This window comes from Oncorhynchus clarkii, chromosome 9 (assembly GCF_045791955.1).
Source record: "Oncorhynchus clarkii lewisi isolate Uvic-CL-2024 chromosome 9, UVic_Ocla_1.0, whole genome shotgun sequence".
NCBI lineage: Eukaryota > Metazoa > Chordata > Actinopteri > Salmoniformes > Salmonidae > Oncorhynchus > Oncorhynchus clarkii.
This window is the reverse complement of record NC_092155.1, coordinates 8,639,713-8,661,325: the sequence shown is the minus strand read 5'-3', so window position 1 is coordinate 8,661,325 and position 21,613 is coordinate 8,639,713. Positions and strand designations below refer to the sequence as shown.

Sequence of the window (21,613 nt, the reverse complement as noted above, 5' to 3'; positions counted from 1 at the left end):
AAGGAGGACCGAGCATGTCCCCATTCTCATCGATGGGGCTGTAGTGGAGCAGGTTGAGAGCTTCAAGTTCCTTGGCGTCCACACCACCAACAAACTAATGTGGTCCAGGCACACCAAGACACTCGTGAAGAGGGCACGACAAAACCTATCCCCCTCAGGAGACTGAAAAGATTTGGCATGGGTCCTTAGATCCTCAAAACAATTTACAGCTGCACCATCGAGAGCATCCTAACTGGTTGCATCACTGCCTGGTATGGCAACTGCTCGGCCTTCAACCGCAAGGCACTACAGAGGGTAGTGCTTACGGCCCAGTACATCACCGGGGTCAAGCTTCCTGCCATCCAGGACCTCTATACCAGGCGGTGCCAGAGGAAGGCCCTAAAAATTGTCAAAGACTCCAGTCACCCTAGTCATAGACTGTTCTCTCTGCTACCGCACAACAAGCGGTACCGGAGCTCCAAGTCTAGGTCCAAGAGGCTTCTAAACAGCTTCTATCCCCAAGCCATAAGACTCCTAAACATCTAATCAAATGCCCCCCCCCCACCCCCCTTCTACGCTGCTGCTACTCTCTGTTATTATCTATGCATAGTCACTTTAATAACTCCACCTACATGTACATATTACCACAATTACCTTGAGACCGGTTCCCCCACACATTTACTTGGCACCGGTACCCCCTGTATATAGCCTCCACATTGACTCTGTACCGGTACCCCCTGTATATAGTCTCGCTATTGACTCTGTACCGGTACCCCCTGTATATAGCCTCCACATTGACTCTGTACCGGTACCCCCTGTATATAGCCTCCACATTGACTCTGTACTGGTACCCCCTGTATATAGCCTCCACATTGACTCTGTACTGGTACCCCCTGTAATAGCCTCCACATTGACTCTGTACCGTAACACCCTGTAAACAGCCTCCACATTGACTCTGTACCGGTACCCCCTGTATATATCCTCCACATTGACTCTGTACCGGTACCCCCTGTATATATCCTCCACACTGACTCTGTACCGGTACCTCCTGTATATAGCCTCCACATTGACTCTGTACCGGTACCCCCTGTATAGAGCCTCGCTGTTGTTATTTTACTGCTGCTCTTTAATTATTTGTTACTTTTATCTCATCTTTTTTTTCCTTAACTGCACTGTTGGTTAAGGACTTGTAAGTAAGCATTTGACTAAGGTCTACCGTTCTACACAGGTTGTATTCAGCGCATTCATTGACTAACATTTGATTTGATTTGAGAATGTACCACTACAACAGACGGCAGAGGCTGGATGGCCTGAATTATATGCTGTAGTGATAAGTTTCCACAATCCAATGTGAGGTTCTCTGCTTCGATAGGCTCTGGCCCAGAACTCTCTCACCACCATAGCAAAAATGAATAGAGGATCAGACTGTCATATTGCCTGTGTTCCTGACCGGGCACAGCACACTGGCAGAAACACCCAGCTCACACGCAGCTGCAGGACAAATGTAAAGTTCACATGTCTGTCAGACAGGACCTTTTAGCAAAAATGAGGGGTTAAGACTGAGGATGATACTCCTCGTCGGGTCCCTTTCAGTGCTCACTGAAAAAGCATCAAAGTTCACACCCTCTTAGTGGAGGTAACAGCCAACAGAAATGGATAGGTGCTTCAAAGACATCGACTCTAGGGGCTCGAGGGCCTGAGATGGAGAGTGGCCCGAGTGGCCAGAGACGGAGAGTGGCCAGAGACGGAGAGTGGGCCGAGACGGAGAGTGGGCCGAGACGGAGAGTGGCCCGAGACGGAGAGTGGGCCGAGACGGAGAGTGGGCCCGAGACAGAGATTGGGCCCGAGACGGAGAGTGGGCCCGAGACGGAGAGTGGCCCGAGACGGAGAGTGGCCCGAGACGGAGAGTGGCCCGAGAAGGAGAGTGGCCCGAGACGGAGAGTGGCCCGAGACGGAGAGTGGCCCGAGACGGAGAGTGGCCCGAGACGGAGAGTGGCCAGTGGAACCAACAGTGAAGCCACCGTCAGTAGGCTGAGTAACTGTTGGCACTCTTAACAGCTGGTCCGAGCCAGAAACGGTTGACGTAGGATAGGATTTTGTTACTCTCACCTGAGGGAGAAGAGCCCTCATGAGCGGCGTAGCGGTCTAAGGCACTGCATCTCAGTGCTAGAGGTGTCACTACAGACCCTGGTTCGATTCCACGCTGTGATTGGGAGTCCCATAGTGCAGTGCACAATTGGCCCAGCGTCGTTAGGGTTTGGCCGGGGTAGTCTGTCATTGTAAATAAGAATTTGTTCTTAATCGACTAAAACATTTGAGTCTACGGACATCCGGAGGTAAATCACCTTCTGTGAGGTTGTCAGGTGAGTCTTCTCCTCCAGGGTGAGGCCCAGAACTCTGTGGTTCAAGAGGATCCTCGTGTCCGTTGTGGCCTGTTCCCTGGGCGGGGCACAGACCAGCCAATCATCCAGTAGAATGCATCACCAGAGCAAAAGGCAAAGGCCGGCCCACCCACCCGCCAGGCAAAATGCTGCAGAAACAGTGCTTGCCATGCAATGTGAGTCTGTTCGGCCCATCTAGTGGTACTTTTGGGTACTTCATATTATTACAAGTGTTTGTTTTTTATTTCACCTTTATTTAACCAGGTAGGCCAGTTGAGAACAAGTTCTCAATTACAACTGCGACCTGGCCAAGATAAAGCAAAGCAGTGCGACACAAACAACAACACAGAGTTACACATGGAATAAACAAGGGCTCAGTCAATAACACAATAGAAAAAGTCTATATATAGTGTGTGCAAATGGCGTGAGGAGGTAAGGCAATAAATAGGCCATAGTAGTTACAATTCAGCAAATTAACACTGGAGTGATAGATGTGCAGATGATGATGTGCAAGTAGAAATACTGGTGTGCAAAAGAGCAAAAAAGTAAATAAAAACAATATGGGGATGAGGTAGGTAGATTGGGTTATTTACAGATGGGCTGTGTACAGCTGCAGTGATCAGTTAGCTGCTCAGATAGCTGATGTTTAAAGTTAGTGAGGGAGATATGTCTCCAACTTCAGCGATTTTTGTAATTCGTTCCAGACATTGGCAGCAGAGAACTGGAAGGAAAGGCGGCCAAAGGGGGAGTTGGCTTTGGGGATGACCAGTGAGATACACCTGCTGGAGCGTGTGCTACGGGTGGGTGTTGTTATCGTGATCAGTGATAAGGCGGAGCTTTACCTAGCAAAGACTTATAGATGATCTGGCGACGAATATGTAGCGAGGGCCAGCCGACAAGAGCATACAGGTCGCAGTGGTGGGTAGTTTTTGGGGCTTTGGTGACAAAACGGATTGCACTGTGATAGACTACATCCAGTTTTCTGAGTAGTGTTGGAGGCTATTTTGTAAATGACATCGCCGAAGTCGAGGATCAGTTTTACGAGGGTATGTTTGGTGGTGTGAGTGGAGGTGGCTTTGTTGTGAAATAGGAAGACGATTCTAGATTTAATTTTGGATTGGAGATATGAGTCTGGAAGGAGAGTTTACAGTCTAACCAGACAGCTAGGTATTTGTAGTTGTCCACATATCCTAAGTCAGAACCTTCCAGAGTAGTGATGCAAGTCGGGCGGGCTGGTGCGGGCAGTGATCGGTTGAAAAGCATGCATTTAGTTTTGCTAGCGTTTAAGAGCAGTTGGAGGCCACGGAAGGAGTGTTGTATGGCATTGAAGCTCGTTTGGAGGTTTGTAAACACAGTTTCCAAAGAAGGGCCAGATGTATAGAGAATGGTGTAGTCTGCGTAGAGGTGGATCAGGGAATCATCCTCAGCAAGAGCAACATCGTTGATATATACAGAGAAAAGGGTCAGCCCGAGAATTGAACCCTGTGGTACCCCTATAGAGACTGCCAGAGGTCCGGACAACAGGCCCTCCAGTTTAGTACCTTGAGCGTCGCGGAGGTGCACCCGTGACCAGCTCGGAAACCAGATTGCACAGCGGAGAAGGTACGGCGGGATTCGAAATGGTCAGCGATCTGTTTATGAACTTGGCTTTCGAAGACTTTAGAAAGGCAGGGCAGGATGGATATAGGTCTATAACAGTTTGGGTCTAGAGTGTCTCCCCCTTTGAAGAGGGGGATGACCGTGACAGCTTTCCCATCTTTAGGGATCTCGGACGATATGAAAGAGAGATTGAACAGACTGGTAATAGGGGTTGCAACAATGGCGGCAGATCATTTTAGAAAGAAAGGGTCCAGATTGTCTAGCCCAACTGATTTGTACTGGTCCAGGTTTTGCAGCTCTTTCAGAACATCCGCTATCTGGATTTGGGTGAAGGAGAAGCTGGGGAGGCTTGGGCAGGTAGCTGCGGGGGGTAGCTGCAGGGGGAAAGCATGGCTAGTCGCAGAGAAATGCTTATTGAAATCGATTATCATGGATTTATCAGTGGCGACAGTGTTTTTCCTAGCCTCAGTGCAGTGGGCAGCTGGGAGGAGGTGCTCTTATTCTCCATGGACTTTACAGTGTCCCAAAACTTTTTGGAGTTAGAGCTACAGGATGCAAATTTCTGTTTGAAAAAGCTAGCCTCTGCTGACTGATTGAGAGTATTGATTCCTGACAACCCTGAAAAGTTGCATATCACGGGGACTATTTGATGCTACTGCAGTCCGCCACAGGATGTTTTTGTGGTGGTCGAGGGCAGTCAGGTCTGGAGTGAACCAAGGGCTACATCTGTTCTTAGTTCTACATTTTTTGAAAGGGGCATGCTTATTTAAGAAGGTGAGGAAATTACTTTTAATGAACGACCATGCATCCTCTACCGACGGGATGAGGTCAATATCCTTCCAGGATACCCGGGCCAGGTCGATTAGAAAGGCCTGCTCACAGAAGTGTTTTAGGGAGCGTTTGACAGTGATGAGGGGTGGTCGTTTGACCGTGGACCCATAGCGGATGCAGCCAATGAGGCAGTGATTGCTGAGATCCTGATTGAAAATAGCAGAGGTGTATTTGGAGGGCAAGTTGGTCAGGATAATATCTATGAGGGTGCCCATGTTTACGGATTTAGGGTTGTACCTGATAGGTTCCTTGAAAATTTGTGTGAGATTGAGGGCATGTAGCTTAGATTGTAGGAATGCTGGGGTGTTAAGCATATCCCAGTTTAGGTCACCCAACAGAACGAACTCTGAAGATAGACTGGGGGAAATCAATTCACATATGGTGTCCAGGGCACAGCTGGGAGCTGTGAGCAGGCGGCAACAGTGAGAGACTTATTTCTGGAGAGATACATTTTTAAAATTAGAAGCTCGAAATGTTTGGGCATAGACCTGGAAAGTATGACAGAACTTTGCAGGCTATCTCTGCAGTAGATTGCAACTCCTCCCCCTTTGGCAGTTCTATCTTGACGGAAAATGTTGTAGTTGGGGATTATAATCTCTGAATTTTTGTTGGCCTTCCTAAGTCAGGATTCAGACATGGCAAGGACATCAGGGTTGGCCGAGTGTGCTAAAGCAGTGAGTAAAACAAACTTAGGGAGGTTTCTGATGTTGACATGCATGAAACCAAGGCTTTTACGGTTACAGAAGTCAATAAATGAGAGCGCCTGGGGACACGTAGAACCTGGGTTAACCTCCACATCACCCGAGGAACAGAGGAGGAGTAGGATGAGGGTACGGCTAAAGGCTAACAAAACTGGTCGTCTAGTGCGTTGAGGACAGAAAATAAAATAAGCAGATTTCTGTAATTTTATCATAATCTCTGGCCCTCTGTTTTGCCTTATCACATGTAAAATAAATGAAATAATAAATAATTCAAAATATATTAAATATAAAATATGACAATGCTGTTAAACATTATCCTGAATAGAAATCAACAACATGGTGTTTTAATATGAGCGTTTCAGCACACTTATCCTTTATATTTCAATATTTGATTTATTTTAATATGTATTTGTTGTCAATGTTTTGGCGTCAAACTGATGACAACAGTTGTTAATTGAAAAAAAAAATGCCATTGTTGATAAGATGTTTTTTTTATTTTATTAATTGTACTATTACCTCTTGACCCATAAGGTCGATCTACTAGAAACTCATAATAATATGGACACAGATACGAATGAACAGTATATATATATATATATATATATATATATATATATATATATATATATATTAATACAAAATGTCAAGTTTAAATTACCAAAGTTACAATAGATTACCATAGATTTTCTGTTAACTACCAAAATTACTGAAGATTCCAGTAACTTCAGTAAATACCGGTCGGTAGCTTTGCAACCCTAATGGGGACTCTTCTTGCCGCTCAGCAAGCATGTCAGCCGGGGGACGGAACATAGTTATACATTTGTACACTTCAAATTGACCGCAAGAATACCGAACAGATATAGTATTTGGGGGAAAAAAATAAGAATCATTTCAAACCATGATAACACTGGGGATAAGATCCAGCCAGGTTACCTGTGACACAAATCATCATTCGACTGCCATGCATGTCAGGATGATGTGGAAACTGGCCACTAGAGGCAACAGTGAGCGATGTTACCTTCAAGTAGGTTTGGGTTGTGGACGGGGATGGCGGATTGGAGAAGGCATCTGCCGCTGATTCCAAAGGTTACAAGTTGGAATTCTGTGATGTTTTAAGCCTATCCCAAACCTTAACCCTTACCTTAACCATTCAGCATTAATACCTAACCTTAACCATGCAGCATTAATACCTAAACTTAACCTCAAACACTTCCATATTTTACGTACACAGCAACTTCCCAATTTTACATTTAAGAAACATTCTAACATGAGAGAGCTAGTTGATATGATCACATATACAGTACCAGTCAAAGTTCTAGAACACCTACTCATTCAAGGGTTTTTCTAGATTTTACTATTTTCTACATTGTAGAATAATAGTGAAGACATCAAAACAATGAAATAACACATATGGAATCATGTAGTAACCAAAAAGTGTTAAACAAATCAAAATATATTTTAGATTCTTCAGAGTAGACACCCTTTGCCTTGAAGACAGCTTTGCACTCTTGGCATTCTCTCAACCAGCTTCACATGGAATGTTTTTCCAACCGTCTTGAAGGAGTTCCCACATATGCTGAGCACTTGTTGGCTGCTTTCCCTTCACTCTGCGGTCCAACACATCCCAAACCATCTCAATTGGATTGAGGTCGGGTGATTGTGGAGGCCAGGTCATCTGATGCAGCACTCCATCACTCTCATTCTTGGTCAAATAGCCCTTACACAGCCTGGAGGTGTGTTGTGTCATTGTCCTGTCGAAAAACAAATGATAGTCCCACTAAGCGAAACTAGATGGGATGGCGTATCACTGCAGAATGCTGTGGTAGCCATGCTGGTTAAGTGTGCCTTAAATTCTAAATAAATCACTGACAGTGTAACCAGCAAAACACCCCAACACCTCCATGCTTCACGGTGGGAACCACACAAGCAGAGATCATCCGTTCACCTACGTCTCTGTGAGACCTCTGCGTCTCACAAAGACACGGCAGTTGGAACCAAAAATCTCAAATTTGGACTCATCAGACCAAAACACAGATTCCAACCTGACTAATGTCCATTGCTCGTGTTTCTTGGCCCAAGCAAGTCTCATCTTCTTATTATTGGTGTCCTTTAGTAGTGGTTTCTTTGCAGCAAGTCGACCATGAAGGCCTGATTCCCACGGTCTCCTCTGAACAGTTGATGTTGAGATGTGTCTGTTACTTGAACTCTGAACTCTGCAATTTGAGGTGCAGTTAACTCTAATGAACTTGTCCTCTGCAGCAGAGGTAACTCTAGATCTTCCTTTCCATTGGTGGTCCTCATGAGAGCCAGTTTCATCATGGCGCTTGAGGGTTTTTGCAACTTCACTTGAAGAAACTTTTAAAGTTGGATTGACTAACCTTCATGTCTTAAAGTAATGATGGACTGTCTCTTTGCTTATTTAAGCTGTTCTTGCCATAATATGGACATGATATTTTACAGAATAGGGCTATATTCTGTATACCACCCCTACCATGTCACAACACAACTGATTGGCTCAAATGCATTAAGGAAAGAAATTCCACAAATTAACAAGTCCCACCTGTTAATTGAAATGCATTCCAGGTGACTAACTCATGAAGCAGGTTGAGAGAATGCCAAGTGTGCAAAGCTGTCATCAAGGCAAAGGGGGGCTACATTGAAGAATCTCAAATATAAAATATATTTTGCTTTGTTTAACACTTTTTTGGTTACTACATGATTCCATATGTATTATTTCATAGTGTTGATGTCTTCACTATTATTCTACAATGTAAGGTAGGTGTTCTAAAACTTTTGACTGGTACTGTAAATCTATTTACACGTGGGAATACTTGGGAACAGATCCCCCTAAATTAATTTTATTTTTTATTTTATTTATCTGTTATTTTACAAGGTAAGTTGACTGAGAACACATTCTCATTTGCAGCAACAACCTGGGGAATAGTTACAGGGGAGAGGAGGGGGATGAATGAGCCAATTGTAAACTGGGGATTATTAGGTGACCGTGATAGTTTGAGGGCCAGATTGGGAATTTAGCCAGGACACCGGGGTTAACACCCCTACTCTTACGATAAGTGCCATGGGATCTTTAATGACCTCAGAGAGTCAGGACACCCGTTTAGTCTTCTGAATTAATATATTATCAGACTAAGCAGCCATGTTGTTTCTGATTGAAGTTTTTTCCTCAGTCAACACAGCTAAAAAGTTTCTCTCCTGTGTGAATCAGTATATGCCTCCTTAGGTCCCTCCTCTGAATAAAGCTCTTCCCACAGTCAACACAGGTGAATGGTTTCTCTCCTGTGTGAGTCAGTTTATGCATGGTTAGGTGCCCCTTTCGATTGAAGCTTTTCCCACAGTCACCACAGGTGAATGGTTTCTCTCCTGTGTGAGTCAGTTTATGCATGGTTAGATGCCCCTTTCGATTGAAGCTTTTCCCGCAGTCACCACAGGTGAATGGTTTCTCTCCTGTGTGAATCAGTATATGTCTCCTTAAGTCCCTCTTCTGAATAAATCTCTTCCCACAGTCATCACAGGTGAATGGTTTCTCTCCTGTGTGAGTCAGTTGATGTTCAGTTAGATGCACCTTCCGAATGAAGCTTTTCCCACAGTCACCACAGCTAAATGGTTTCTCTCCTGTGTGAGTCAGTTTATGTTCAGTTAGGCTCACCTTACGATTGAAGCTTTTCCCACAGTCACCACAGCTAAATGGTTTCTCTCCTGTGTGAGTCAGTTTATGAGTGGTTAGGTTCCCTTTGAGACGGAAGCTCTTCCCACAGTCACCACAGCTAAATGATTTCTCTCTGGTGTGAGTCAGTTTATGAGTGGTTAGGTTCCCTTTGAGACGGAAGCTCTTCCCACAGTCACCACAGCTAAATGGTTTCTCTCCTGTGTGAGTCAGTTTATGCCTGGTTAGGTGCGCCTTGCGAATAAAGCTCTTCCCACAGTCACCACAGATAAATGGTTTCTCTCCTGTGTGAATCCTCATGTGCTTGGACAAAGGCTTGGGATCCACTGGTTTAGAATGACTCTCTCTGTTCTCCACAGTCTGGGTTTGGGGAAGAGTCAAGGACTGAAGTGGGTCCTCCTGATCACATTCACTTTTCACACAGGAAGGAGTGAATATGGAGTCTTTGGTATCAAAGAGCCCTTGAAGCTGCTCTTCCTCCTGATTAGTCCCGAGTTCCTCTTTAATCTGTGTGGGCTCTGGGTCCTCCTGCCCCAGACTGGGGCTCCACTCCTGCTCACAGTGCTGCTGCTCAGGGGGAACCTCCTCTTCAGAGACAGAGAGCTGCAGGGAGTCTGGAGGGAAGGAGCAGAGGTTATTTATATACCACACAATTAAATAGAACACTTGAATCACAAATGTGAATTATAGATCGCAACGATTTTTTAATTGAACATGTCTTTATTGGCATTGATCCTAAATAATATCAGGAGCTAAAATAATGTACGATACAGATAAATAGTTTTACTGCTCCCAAACTTGATATTTTAATAAAGCTTGTACACGTCCTAATAATCTGAAAGATTTCTCAGACCGATAAAGTTTCTATTTGAAAACTATTTCAAACTAAGATACTTTCAGTTGTTCCCGAACTCACTTCACTTGCACAAAAGAGAGAGAGTCTTGAACTGCTGCTGTTCGCACATGTACAGATCAAATACACAGCGCTGGAACTCAGACGCTCTTATCTCCAAAATTACAGGAGACATGAGGGTTAAGTGCCTTGCTCAAGGCACATGGACAGATTTTTCACCTAGTCGGCTCGGGGATTCGATAGGCCACCTGTGGCCCCACATTATTCACCTTTCAGTTTCTGTACATACAAACCTATTCTACATAGTTGTATCTCTGGTGTGATCCGCAGCAGTCTCCGTAGCCGATCATTCTCCTCCTGGTACTCTGCTACTGCTTTCGCAAATGCCCCAGAAATCTCCACAGCAGCAAACGCCGTTAAACGCTCATTTAAAAACTCTTGAAACGACTGTAGTTTAGACATTTTCAGTGGACTGAGAGTTGGGTGTTCAGCTAGTACGGCTTCTTGATGTGGGTCCTCCTGATCACATTCACTTTTCACACAAGGAGGAGTAAATATGAACTCTATGATATCAGGCTCCACCCCTTGAAGCTGCTCTTCGTCCTGTTCCTCTTTAATCTGTTTGGTCTCTGGGTCCTTCTGTCCCAGACTGGGGCTCCACTCCTGCTCACAGTGCTGCTGCTCAGGGGGAACCTCTTCTTCAGAGACAGAGGGCTGCACGGGTTCTGGAGGGAAGGAGAGAAGGAGCAGAGGTTACCTATACAGCCTGGATACAGAGGTTACCTATACAGCCTGGATACAGAGGTTACCTATACAGCCTGGATACAGAGGTTACCTATACAGCCTGGATACAGAGGTTACCCTGCTATACAGCCTGGATACAGAGGTTACCCAGCTATACAGCCTGGATACAGAGGTTACCTATACAGCCTGGATACAGAGGTTACCTATACAGCCTGGATACAGAGGTTACCACAGTCCCCAAATCCAGAACAAATTCAAGAAAGCGATCAGTATTATGAAGAGCCATTGTTGCATCGAACTACGTTCCATCAAAATGTCTCAAGTGAACAGCAAACCTGTTTTAGAAAACAGATAAAGCAACACCTCACAATGCGTCTCCCCTATTTGACCTAGATAGTTTGTGTGTATGTATTGATATGTAGGCTACGTGTGCCTTTTAAAAATGCTGATGAATTTGCAACAGCTAATGGGAATCCTAATAAAATACCAAATAACCACAGTTAAAACCATAAAACGGTCAAACAAGGAAATGGTTTTAATCGTTTTTCCACCAATCATTTTTCCCCGTAGGGGATTTTACAATAAAATAAGGGCTGTGTTTCGTGTTGGCTTACCCTTTACAATGACTTAAAATAAGGAGGCTTACCCTTTACAATGACTTACATTTTTTTTTTTCTCCTTTATTTAACTAGGCAAGAAGAACAAATTCTTATTTTCAATGATGGCCTAGGAACAGTGGGTTAACTGCCTGTTCAGGGGCAGAACGACAGATTTGTACCTTGTCAACTCGGGGATTTGAACTTGCAACCTTCCGGCTACTAGTCCAACGCTCTAACCACTAGGCTACCCTGCCATGACATTTTGATAACCGTGTAAATCTCTCCAAGACAAGGTGACTTTTATTAATATATTCGCCTATATTTACTACCCAAAAATGAAATGCTAATCAGCTCCTGATGTGGCTATCATAAAGAACTACAAACATAAAGAATTACAAACACAAAGAACTACAAACACAAAGAACTACAAACACAACGAACTACAAACACAAAGAACTACAAACACCATAATGATCTGGACGGGACTGCCGAATCGAGGCAAAGTAATAAAAAAATCTATGGATTAACTAACTATCTAACGTCATCTAAATGTAGTAATGAATAAACTGGCAAAAATGTATTTAAAGTAACAATTTCGTGAACTGTCTTGTACTAGTTTTAAAATGACAAAATACCTGTGAGAAAAGAAGTCAGCTATAGATGACGTGCAGGCGCTTGCTGGGATTTGTAGTTCCGCATGATGTCTAATTACATGCTAATTAGCATTTTTCGAATCTGAGCGTAAATAGAGCTGAATATCAGTGGAGGCTCATCCTCCTCAGTGAATTTCATTAAAATGGTTTAACATTTTTTTTTTCTTTCTGGATAGTCTTTTTATTTTTTTATTTGACCTCTTTTTCTCCCCTTGTCTCATCACTACAACTCCCGTACGGGCTCAGGAGAGACGAAGGTTGAAAGTCACGCATCCTCCGATACACAACCCAACCAAGCCGCACTGCTTCTTAACACAGCGCGCATCCAACCCGGAAGCCAGCCGCACCAATGTGTCGGAGGAAACACCGTGCAACCTTGGTTAGCGCGCACTGTGTCCGGCCCGCCACAGGAGTCGCTGGTGCGCGATGAGACAAGGATATCCTTACCGGCCAACCCCTCCCTAACCCGGACGACGCTAGGCCAATTGTGTGTCGCCCCATGGACCTCCCGGCCGTGGCCGGTTACGACAGAAAGAGGTAAGCCAGTGACTCAGCCCCTGTAATAGGGTTAGAGGCAGAGAATCTCAGTGGAAAGAGGGGAACCGGACAGCAAGGGCAGTTCGTTTCTCCAGAGCCTTTCCGTTCACCTTCACACTCCTGGGCCAGACTACACTCAATCATATGACCCACTGAAGAGATTAGTCTTCAGTAAAGACTTAAAGGTTGAGACCGAGTTTGCGTCTCTCACATGGGTAGGCAGACCATTCCATGAAAATTGAGCTCTATAGGAGAAAGCCCAGCCTCCATCTGTTTGCTTAGAAATTCTAGGCACAATTAGGAGGCCTGCGTCTTGTGACACTTGTACGTGTAGGTATGTACGGCAGGACCAAATCAGAGAGAAAGGTAGGAGCAAGCCCATGTAATGCTTTGTAGGTTAGCAGTAAAACCTTGAAATCAGCCCTTGCCTTGACAGGAAGCCAGTGTAGAGGGGCTAGCACTGGAGTAATATGATCAAATCTTTTGGTTCTAGTCAGGATTCTAGCAGCCGTATTTAGCACTAACTGAAGTTAATTTAGTGCTTTATCCGGGTAGCCGGAAAGTAGAGCATTGCAGTAGTCTAACCTAGAAGTGACAAAAGCATGGATTAATTTTTCTGCATCATTTTTGGACAGAAAGTTTCTGATTTTTGCAATGTTACGTAGATGGAAAAAAGCTGTCCTTGAAACAGTCTTGATATGTTCTTCAAAAGAGAGATCAGGGTCCAGAGTAACGTGGGAGGCAGAGTAACGCCGAGGTCCTTCACTGGGTTGCCCCCCCAGTTGATGTGTTCAGAGGGTCCATGATTCAAGCCCAGGTTGGGGCGAGGAGAGGGACAGAAGCAACACTGTTACATTAGCTAGCTGGCTATGGCTATCCAACAGAGAGGGATGCTATGTTAGCTAGCTGGCTATGGCTATCCAACAGAGAGGGATGCTATGTTAGCTAGGTGGCTATGGCTATCCAACAGAGAGGGATGCTATGTTAGCTAGCTGGCTATGGCTATCCAACAGAGAGGGATGCTATGTTAGCTAGCTGGCTATGGCTATCCAACAGAGAGGGATGCTATGTTAGCTAGCTGGCTATCCAACACTGGAACTCTTCCAAGTCAAGGTAAGCTTTTGTTTTTATAAATGTACTACCACTGGGGTCCTCCGGTGTAACTGCTAAACTGCTTGCTGACTACACTGTACTGCATGATTGTAGAGGGTTTACTAACGTGTTAGCTCTAGTAGCTATGTTGACTATGACGTTAGCTAATAATGTTGACAATGTAGGCTGTGTGTAGCTGTTATGATATGAAGGTTTGGCTTAGCAATATTTATGGTCACAAGACAGCTGATGTGTTGTGCACTGAAAGGAAAACGTGAGAGCACGTAAAAGCGAGTAGGAATTATAGCTAGTGTTCAAAGTGATCATACTGTTTGTATGTTGCTGCTACGGAAGTGAACTGCATTTGCGTGTAATCAGGGGTTTATTCATTCTGCAGATTCTGTTGAAAAACTTTATTAAACAGAAGCAAACAGAACAGGGATAAACATACCTGAATTTGTCCAATAGAAACTCTTGTTTGTAAACTGTTGGACAAATGATTACACCCTAGATCAGCTAGATGCAGGCAAGAGTGCGCAAGGCGGTATTAAATGTGTCGCTGTCTGTCCTCCATCTTTAACAGCACTGACCGCCAGTGACGAAAACATTGATAAAAGTCCCCTTGTCTGAGAGAGATTGACATAGTTATCAAAACGTCACACCGGGGTAAGCCTACATTAAACAAAATCCTTTTTGTAAGTGTTTCTAAAATGAAAAATGAATGGTGGAAAAACGATTGAAACCATTTCCCTGTTTGACCGCTAGGTTTTATGGGTATTATTACACACTCACTGTGGGGCTCTATCAGGGTTCAGACATCAATTTGAATTTTTAAGCCAGTAAATTCAAGACTAGGTTAACTATAATGCCAATTCAATAATTAAAACCTAGAATCCATTTTCAATTACTTCTCAGTATTTGAAGATAAGCTACGTATTTCTAAAGTGTATACATTTTGAATTATAAATTAAAATCACTTCCTGTTTTTATGACAATGTTTTTATCCATGTTATGTATGTTTAAAAACTAATTTTTAAACGTGTATGAAATGGTGATCAGTTAACAGTTTATCAATAAAGTATAACTATAGCTAGCTATCAGTATCTACATACGAACCTATTCGACATAGTTGTATCTCTGGTGTCCTCCGCAGCAGTCTCCGTAGCCGATCATTCTCCTCCTGGTACTCCACTACCGTTTTCTCAACTGCACCAAAAATATCCACAGCAGCCGCCGATAAACGATCATTTAAAAACACACACAACATCTGTAGTTTAGACATTTTCTGTCAAATTAGAGATGGGTAGCCTGTTGAGTTGAGTCAGTATGTCTTTCTTTACTCAACACAAGGAACAGAAAAAATAACTCGTTTCCAATCCTACTTCCGTGTTCTAGTCAAGGAATCTTGGGACGTTCTAGTTGGTGACGAACCCAGAAACACAACAGGGCCGCCAGCTGGATGGGAGTTTACTGTGCAAGGCAGCCTACAGACCAGTAGTAAAGGAAAACGACGACTACATGTAGACAAATAGTGGTTATCATAAGTATAGGATGATCTGGGAGAATCTATTCTTCCTCAGGAGGCAACAGTTTATCATTACTCCATACAAGATTAAATCAACATGATGAATGAGCAGCATTAGGTCAGAATTTATAAGAAATACTCTTGGATACACGCAAGGATACATTTTCTGGAAATGTTTTTCATTTCATGTATTGATTACATCAGCCTGACCTAAATTAAATGACCAGATATTGCTGTTTCTAACGAAGGGAAAAATTAATCAGACTTTGAACAGCAGAACTGTGAATTTCCTAAAATACTCTGTACTGTTTGATCATTACCTCGTCATTCAAATCAAATCAAACTTTATTTACATACACTGTTTTACAACATTAAGTCCATGGTACAGTATATGTATTTATCTGAGACCCACAGTATGAATGGTCTGGAGTTACTTTCCTAAGAGTGTTGTTCACATCCTGCCTTTTTATTCCCATCTTCTGAACGAAGATATTATTTATATTTTCAGTTTTTCTCTCTTTGTGGACAGATGTTTGAAGGTCTTGCCATAAAAGGGCCAGGTGTAGGGTTTCCCTATTGGGGGGTTCTGATCCAATGGTGGACTGGGATCCAATGTTGGGCTGGGATCTAATGGTGGGCTGGGATCTAATGGTGGGTTGGGATCCAATGGTGGGTTGGGATCCAATGGTGGGTTGGGATCTAATGGTGGGCTGGGATCCAATGGTGGGTTGGGATCCAATGGTGGGCTGGTGGGTTGGGATCCAATGGTGGACTGGTGGGCTGGGATCTAATGGTGGGCTGGGATCTAATGGTGGGTTGCAGTCAAGTCCTACATGGTCGCTGCTCAAAAGGTTTGAGATCCACTGGTTTAGAGTCTCTCTCACTCTCTCTGTTCTCCACAGTCTGGGTTTGGGGAAGAGTCCATCATTGAAGTGGGTCCTCCTGATCACATTCACTTTTCACACAGGAAGGAGTGAAATTAAACTCAGTGATATCAGGCCCCAGCTCTTAAATCTGCTCTTCCTCCTGACTGGTCCTGAGTTCCTCCTGTTCCTCTTTAATCTGTGTGGTGGCTGGGTCCTCCTGCCCGAGACTGGGGCTCCACTCCTGCTCACAATGCTGCTGCTCAGAGGGAACCTCCTCTTCAGAGACAGAGAGCTGCAGGGAGTCTGGAGGGACAGAGACGAGGGTAGAGGTAATCTGCAGTATATACCACAGAAGTAAATAAAACACCTGAATCATTCAGATTAATTCAAGATCTCTATGATCTATGCAGCATTTAGATGTGCCTGAGTGCAATCAGCTAGGACCAGATTCCAAGTTTGTAGATTTTTGTAAAGTCCATATTGATACATAAACACTAAACAATAATTAAGATACATTTAACAACAGGCTGATTGACAAAGTCATGACACATTTGAATCATTTAATGCTACCACCCCTCCAAATCAAAAACAGCCACCTATATCTCTGGAGACATAATAACACATTTTTGGCATTTTATTAGGAGCTCCATTATCTGTTATGAAATACACACACACATAATATCTAGGTGAAATAGGGGAGAGGCTTTGTGTCTTGAGGTGTTGCTTTAGGTTTTTTGAAACCATGTCTGCTTTTCATTTGAGCTTTCTGAGATGGGAGTTTCATACAATTATGACTATATAATATTGTACGCTTTCTTGAAATTAGTTCTGGATTTGGGGACTGTGAAAAGACCCCTGGTGGCATGTCTGGTGGGGTACGTGTGTGCGTCAGTGCTGTGTGTAAGTTGACCATTCAAACGATTTGGAATTTTCAACACATTCGTGTTTCTTATAAAAACAAGAAGTGATGCAAATCAGTCTCTCCTGTACTTTTAGCCAAGAGAGACTGGCATGCATCTTATTGATGTTAGCCGCCTGATTACAGTGAAGAGCTAGATATGCCGCTCTGTTCTGGGCCAGCTGCTATTTTTTTAGGTCCTTCTTTGCAGCACCTGACCAAAATGACTGAGCAATAATCAAGATGAAAGCAGATTAGAGCCTGCAGGACTTTATTTGTTGAGTGTGGTGTCAAAAAAGCAGAGCATCTCTTTATCACGGACAGACCTCTCCCCATCTTCGCAAACATTGAATCAAAATGTATTGACCATGACAGTTTACAATCCAAGATAACACTAAGTAATTTAGTCTCCTCAACTTGCTCAATCGCCACATTATTCATGACCAGATTCAGCTGAGGTGATTTGTACCAAATTACAATGCTCTTAGTTTTAGAGATGTTCAGGACTAGTTTATTACAGGCCACCCATTCTAAAAACTGACTGCAACTCTCAGTTTAGTGTTGCAGTGATTTCACTAGCTGTATAGGGTTGAATCATCAGCATACATGGACACACAGGCTTTGTATAATGCCAGTGGCAGGTCATTGGTGAAACATTTAAAATTAGTAGAGGGCCTAGAGTGTTGTCTTGCGGTACACCACACTTTACACGTTTAACATTGGAGAAAATTCCATTAAAAGAAAACGCTCTATTAGATAGAATGTTCTTTCCTCTTTCTGAATCGACGATATGACAGAAGTTCAAAAGCCCAAACACTATTTGTTTTGTGTTATGGTGAATAATATCAAAGGCTGCACTGAAATCTAACAGTACAGCTCCCACAATCTTCTTATTATCAATTTCTTTCAACCAATCATCAGTCATTTGTGTCATTGCAGTACATGTTGAGTGCCCTTCTCTATAACCATGCTAAAAGTCAGTTGTTAATTTGTTTACAGAGAAATAGCGTTGTATTTGGTCAAAACCATTTTTACAATTTTTTTTTTTACATATGTTTGCTAAGGGTCGGCATCAAGCTGATTGGTCCATCCTCAGTATCTTTGCATCAAAGTGCCAGGTAGTTTCTCATTATTGATGGACAACAATAATTTCCCTCGTCGCCAAACATAAATGTATCATGCTTTTCCTTCATTATTATTATTATTATTATTATTATTATTATTATTATTATTATTATTATTATTTTACTCGTGAAATTGATGGCTCATATGTTGTTGTTGGCATTTCATTACTCTGCCCATGAAATAGTAATTGAAGTAATTGGCAACATCAAAAGGCGTTGAGCCATCTGATTCAATGAACGATGGATTTGAATTAGTCTTTCTGCCCATAATTTAATTTAAAGTATTCCAATGCTTTTTTTTCCCATTTTACTTTATAATTTATCTTTATCGTTTCATAGTTCAGTTTCTTGTTCTTTTTGTTTTGTTTAGTGACATGATTTCTCAATTTACATTACACTTTGCCAATCGGCTGTGCAGACAGACTTGTTTGCCATTCCTGTTGCATCGTCGCTCTCAACCAGATATTTTTTTAAATTCTTCATCACTCCACTGGGATTTGGCAGTTTTTACAGTCATTTTCTTAAGAGAGACAAGACCGTAGTCTAGTGGTTAAGAGAGACAAGACCGTAGTCTAGTGGTTAAGAGAGACAAGACCGTAGTCTAGTGGTTAAGAGAGACAAGACCGTAGTCTAGTGGTTAAGAGAGACAAGACCGTAGTCTAGTGGTTAAGAGAGACAAGACCGTAGTCTAGTGGTTAAGAGAGACAAGACCGTAGTCTAGTGGTTAAGAGAGACAAGACCGTAGTCTAGTGGTTAAGAGAGACAAGACCTAGTCAAGTGGTTAAGAGAGACAAGACCGTAGTCTAGTGGTTAAGAGAGACAAGACCGTAGTCTAGTGGTTAAAAGAGACAAGACCTAGTCAAGTGGTTAAGAGAGACAAGACCGTAGTCTAGTGGTTAAGAGAGACAAGACCGTAGTCTAGTGGTTAAGAGAGACAAGACCGTAGTCTAATGGTTGAGACAAGTGGAAGGTTCCAATCCCGTGTCCAACAGGGAAAATCTGGCAAGAAGTGCATTTGGAAAGTATTCAGACCCCTTGACTTTTTCCACATTGTTAATTCACAGCCTTATTCTAAAATGTATTAAATTGTTGTTTTTTATCCTCATCAATCTACACACAAAAATCCATAATGACATCACAATACTCCATAATTAAAAAGCAAAAACTGGTTTTAAATTTTTTTAGCAAATTGATAACAAATAAACTGAAATAAATCACATTTATATAAGTATTCAGACCCTTTACTCTGTACTTTGTTGAAGCACCTTTGGCAGCGATCGCAGCCTGGAGTCTTCTTGGGTATGATGCTACAAGCTTGGCACATCTGTCTTTGGGTAGTTTATCCCATTCTTCTCTGCAGATCCTCTCAAGCTCTGTCTGTTTGGATGGGGAGCGTTGCTGCACAGCTATTTTCAGGTCTCTCTAGAGATGTTCGATCGGGTTCACGTCCGGGCTCTGGCTGGGCCACTCAAGGACATTTAGAGACTTGTCCCGAAGCCACTCCTTCGTTGTCTTGGCTGTGTGCTTAGGGTCGTTGTCCTGTTGGAAGGTGAACCTTCGCCCCAGTCTGAGGTCCTGAACGCTCTGCAGCAGGTTTTCATTAAGGATCTCTGTACTTCGCTACGTTCATCTTCCCCTCGATCAAGTCTCCTAGTCCCTGCCGTTGAAAAACATCCCCATAGCATGATGCTGCCACCACCAATCTTCATTGTAGGGATGGTGCCAGGTTTCCTCAAGACGTGACTCTTGGCATTCAGGCCAATAGTTCATGCTTGGTTCATCAGACCAGAGAAAATTGTTTCTCATGGTCTGAGAGTCTTTAGCTGCCTTTTGGCAAACGCCAAGCGGGCTGTCATGTGCCTTTTACTGAGGAGTGGCTTCCGTCTGGCCACTCTACCGTAAAGGCCTGGTTGGTGGAGTGCTGCAGAGATGGTTGTCCTTCTGGAAGATTCTCCCATCTCCACAGAGGAACTCTGGAGCTGTGTCAGAGTGACCATCGGGTTCTTCGACACCTCCCAGACCAAGGCCCTTCTCCCCCGATTGCCCAGTTTGGCCGGGCGGCCAGCTCTAGGAAGAGTCTTGGTGGTTCCAAACTTATTCCATTTAAGAATGATGGAGGCCACTGTGTCCTTAGGGGACCTTAAAATGCTCCAGATGTTTTTTTGGTACCCCTCCCCAGATCTGTGCCTCGACACAATCCTGTCTCGGAGATCTACGGACAATTCCTTCGACCGCACGACTTGGTTTTTGCTCTGACGTGCACTGTCAACTGTGGGACCTTATATAGACAGGTGTGTGCCTTTCCAAATCATATCCAATCAACTGAATTTATGTATATTATGCCTTTATAGAGGTCTTCTTCCTTTACAAGTTTTGAGCCGTGGTAGTTTGTGGTAGTTTGTGGTAGTTTGTGGTAGTTTGTGGTAGTTTGTGGTAGTTTGTGGTAGTTTGTGGTAGTTTGTGGTAGATGGTGGTATATTGCATCCTTCTGGCAACAATGGCTGACACTTAAATAACGTGCCATACAATTCTGCAGCACGCCACAACTTTTAAAAGGAAGAACCACTGTGTGCCTTTCCAAATCACGTCCAAGTAATGGACTTTACCACAGGTGGACTCCCAATCAAGTTGTAGAAACATCAAGGATGACCAATTGGAAACAAGACGCACCTGAGCTCAATTTTGAGTCTCATAGCAAAGGGTCTGAATAGTTATGTAAACAAGGTATGTTTTAAAAAATGTTTTAATACATTTGCAAATATATCTAAAAGACCTGTTTTAGTCATTATGGAGTATGTATAGGAATGTAAATGTATAGATATATTTTTAGAATAAAGCTGTGACACAAAATGTGGAAAAAGTTAAGGGGTCTGAATACTTTCTGAATGCACTGTGTGTGTCTCTTTCGGTGGTGATAAAAGGGGAAGTCTGTAGTGTTCGATCATTAGTATCGGTGAAAGTAAATCCAGGGTCGGCTCTAGTCTTTTGGGGCCCCAAGAGATTTGTTTGGGGTGCCCCCCCCATCATTTTGCCAAGGGGAGGAGATTTTCTTTTACAGTTTTAAAGATAATAAAAAACACATTAAAAAAACACATTTTGTAATAACATCTGAGTGAGAATGACTATCAAAAGGAACGTGCCTTGCCCGGTCGCTATTTGGCCATGATTACTACTAAGGTTAGATAGCTGGCTAGACTAACTTCCAATCTAAAATTGCTAATTCAGTGACCATCAGTGACAAACAAAGTGCTGATGCACAACCAAATGTCTAAATTGGACCTGGTGTATTCTACTATTCTGAGTCTTAATAGTAAGTTGAGACCCAGACTGAGCTCCTAAGATATTGTCAAACCACGTGAAAAGGCAGTCAATGAATTGGGAGTTGCTGGAGATGGACTTGACCTCCAGGCAAGCAACCAGAGCCATGTCATTTGCATATTTGATGAGGGCCATATCGCTGTTGCTTCCTAAGAGATTTGTACACATCCTGCCTTTTTATTCACTTACCTGACAGACAAACTCTTTGTCCTAATGTTCTTTCCTCTT

General features: G+C 43.2%; 1 protein-coding gene across 1 annotated transcript; it reads right to left on the bottom strand.

Moving 5' to 3' along the window:
• Nucleotides 1-8,618: 8,618 nt before the first annotated feature.
• On the bottom strand, nucleotides 8,619-15,051 carry LOC139415825 (zinc finger protein 25-like). The gene is made up of 3 exons (XM_071163954.1): nucleotides 14,771-15,051; nucleotides 10,323-10,754; nucleotides 8,619-9,790 (listed from the first exon to the last, which is right to left on the bottom strand). Exons 1-3 carry the CDS (start codon nucleotides 14,934-14,936, stop codon nucleotides 8,676-8,678), a joined length of 1,713 nt encoding a protein of 570 aa, XP_071020055.1. The 5' UTR covers nucleotides 14,937-15,051; the 3' UTR covers nucleotides 8,619-8,675.
• Between the last annotated feature and the right edge of the window lie 6,562 nt (nucleotides 15,052-21,613).

Coding starts and splice junctions, on each gene's coding strand:
- LOC139415825 (XM_071163954.1), bottom strand. CDS start 14,936: ATGTCTAAACTACAGATGTTGTGTGTGTTTTTAAATGATCGTTTATCG. Junction 10,755..14,770: donor GATACAACTATGTCGAATAG/GTTCGTATGTAG, acceptor CCTTCCCTCCAG/AACCCGTGCAGCCCTCTGTC. Junction 9,791..10,322: donor GATACAACTATGTAGAATAG/GTTTGTATGTAC, acceptor CCTTCCCTCCAG/ACTCCCTGCAGCTCTCTGTC.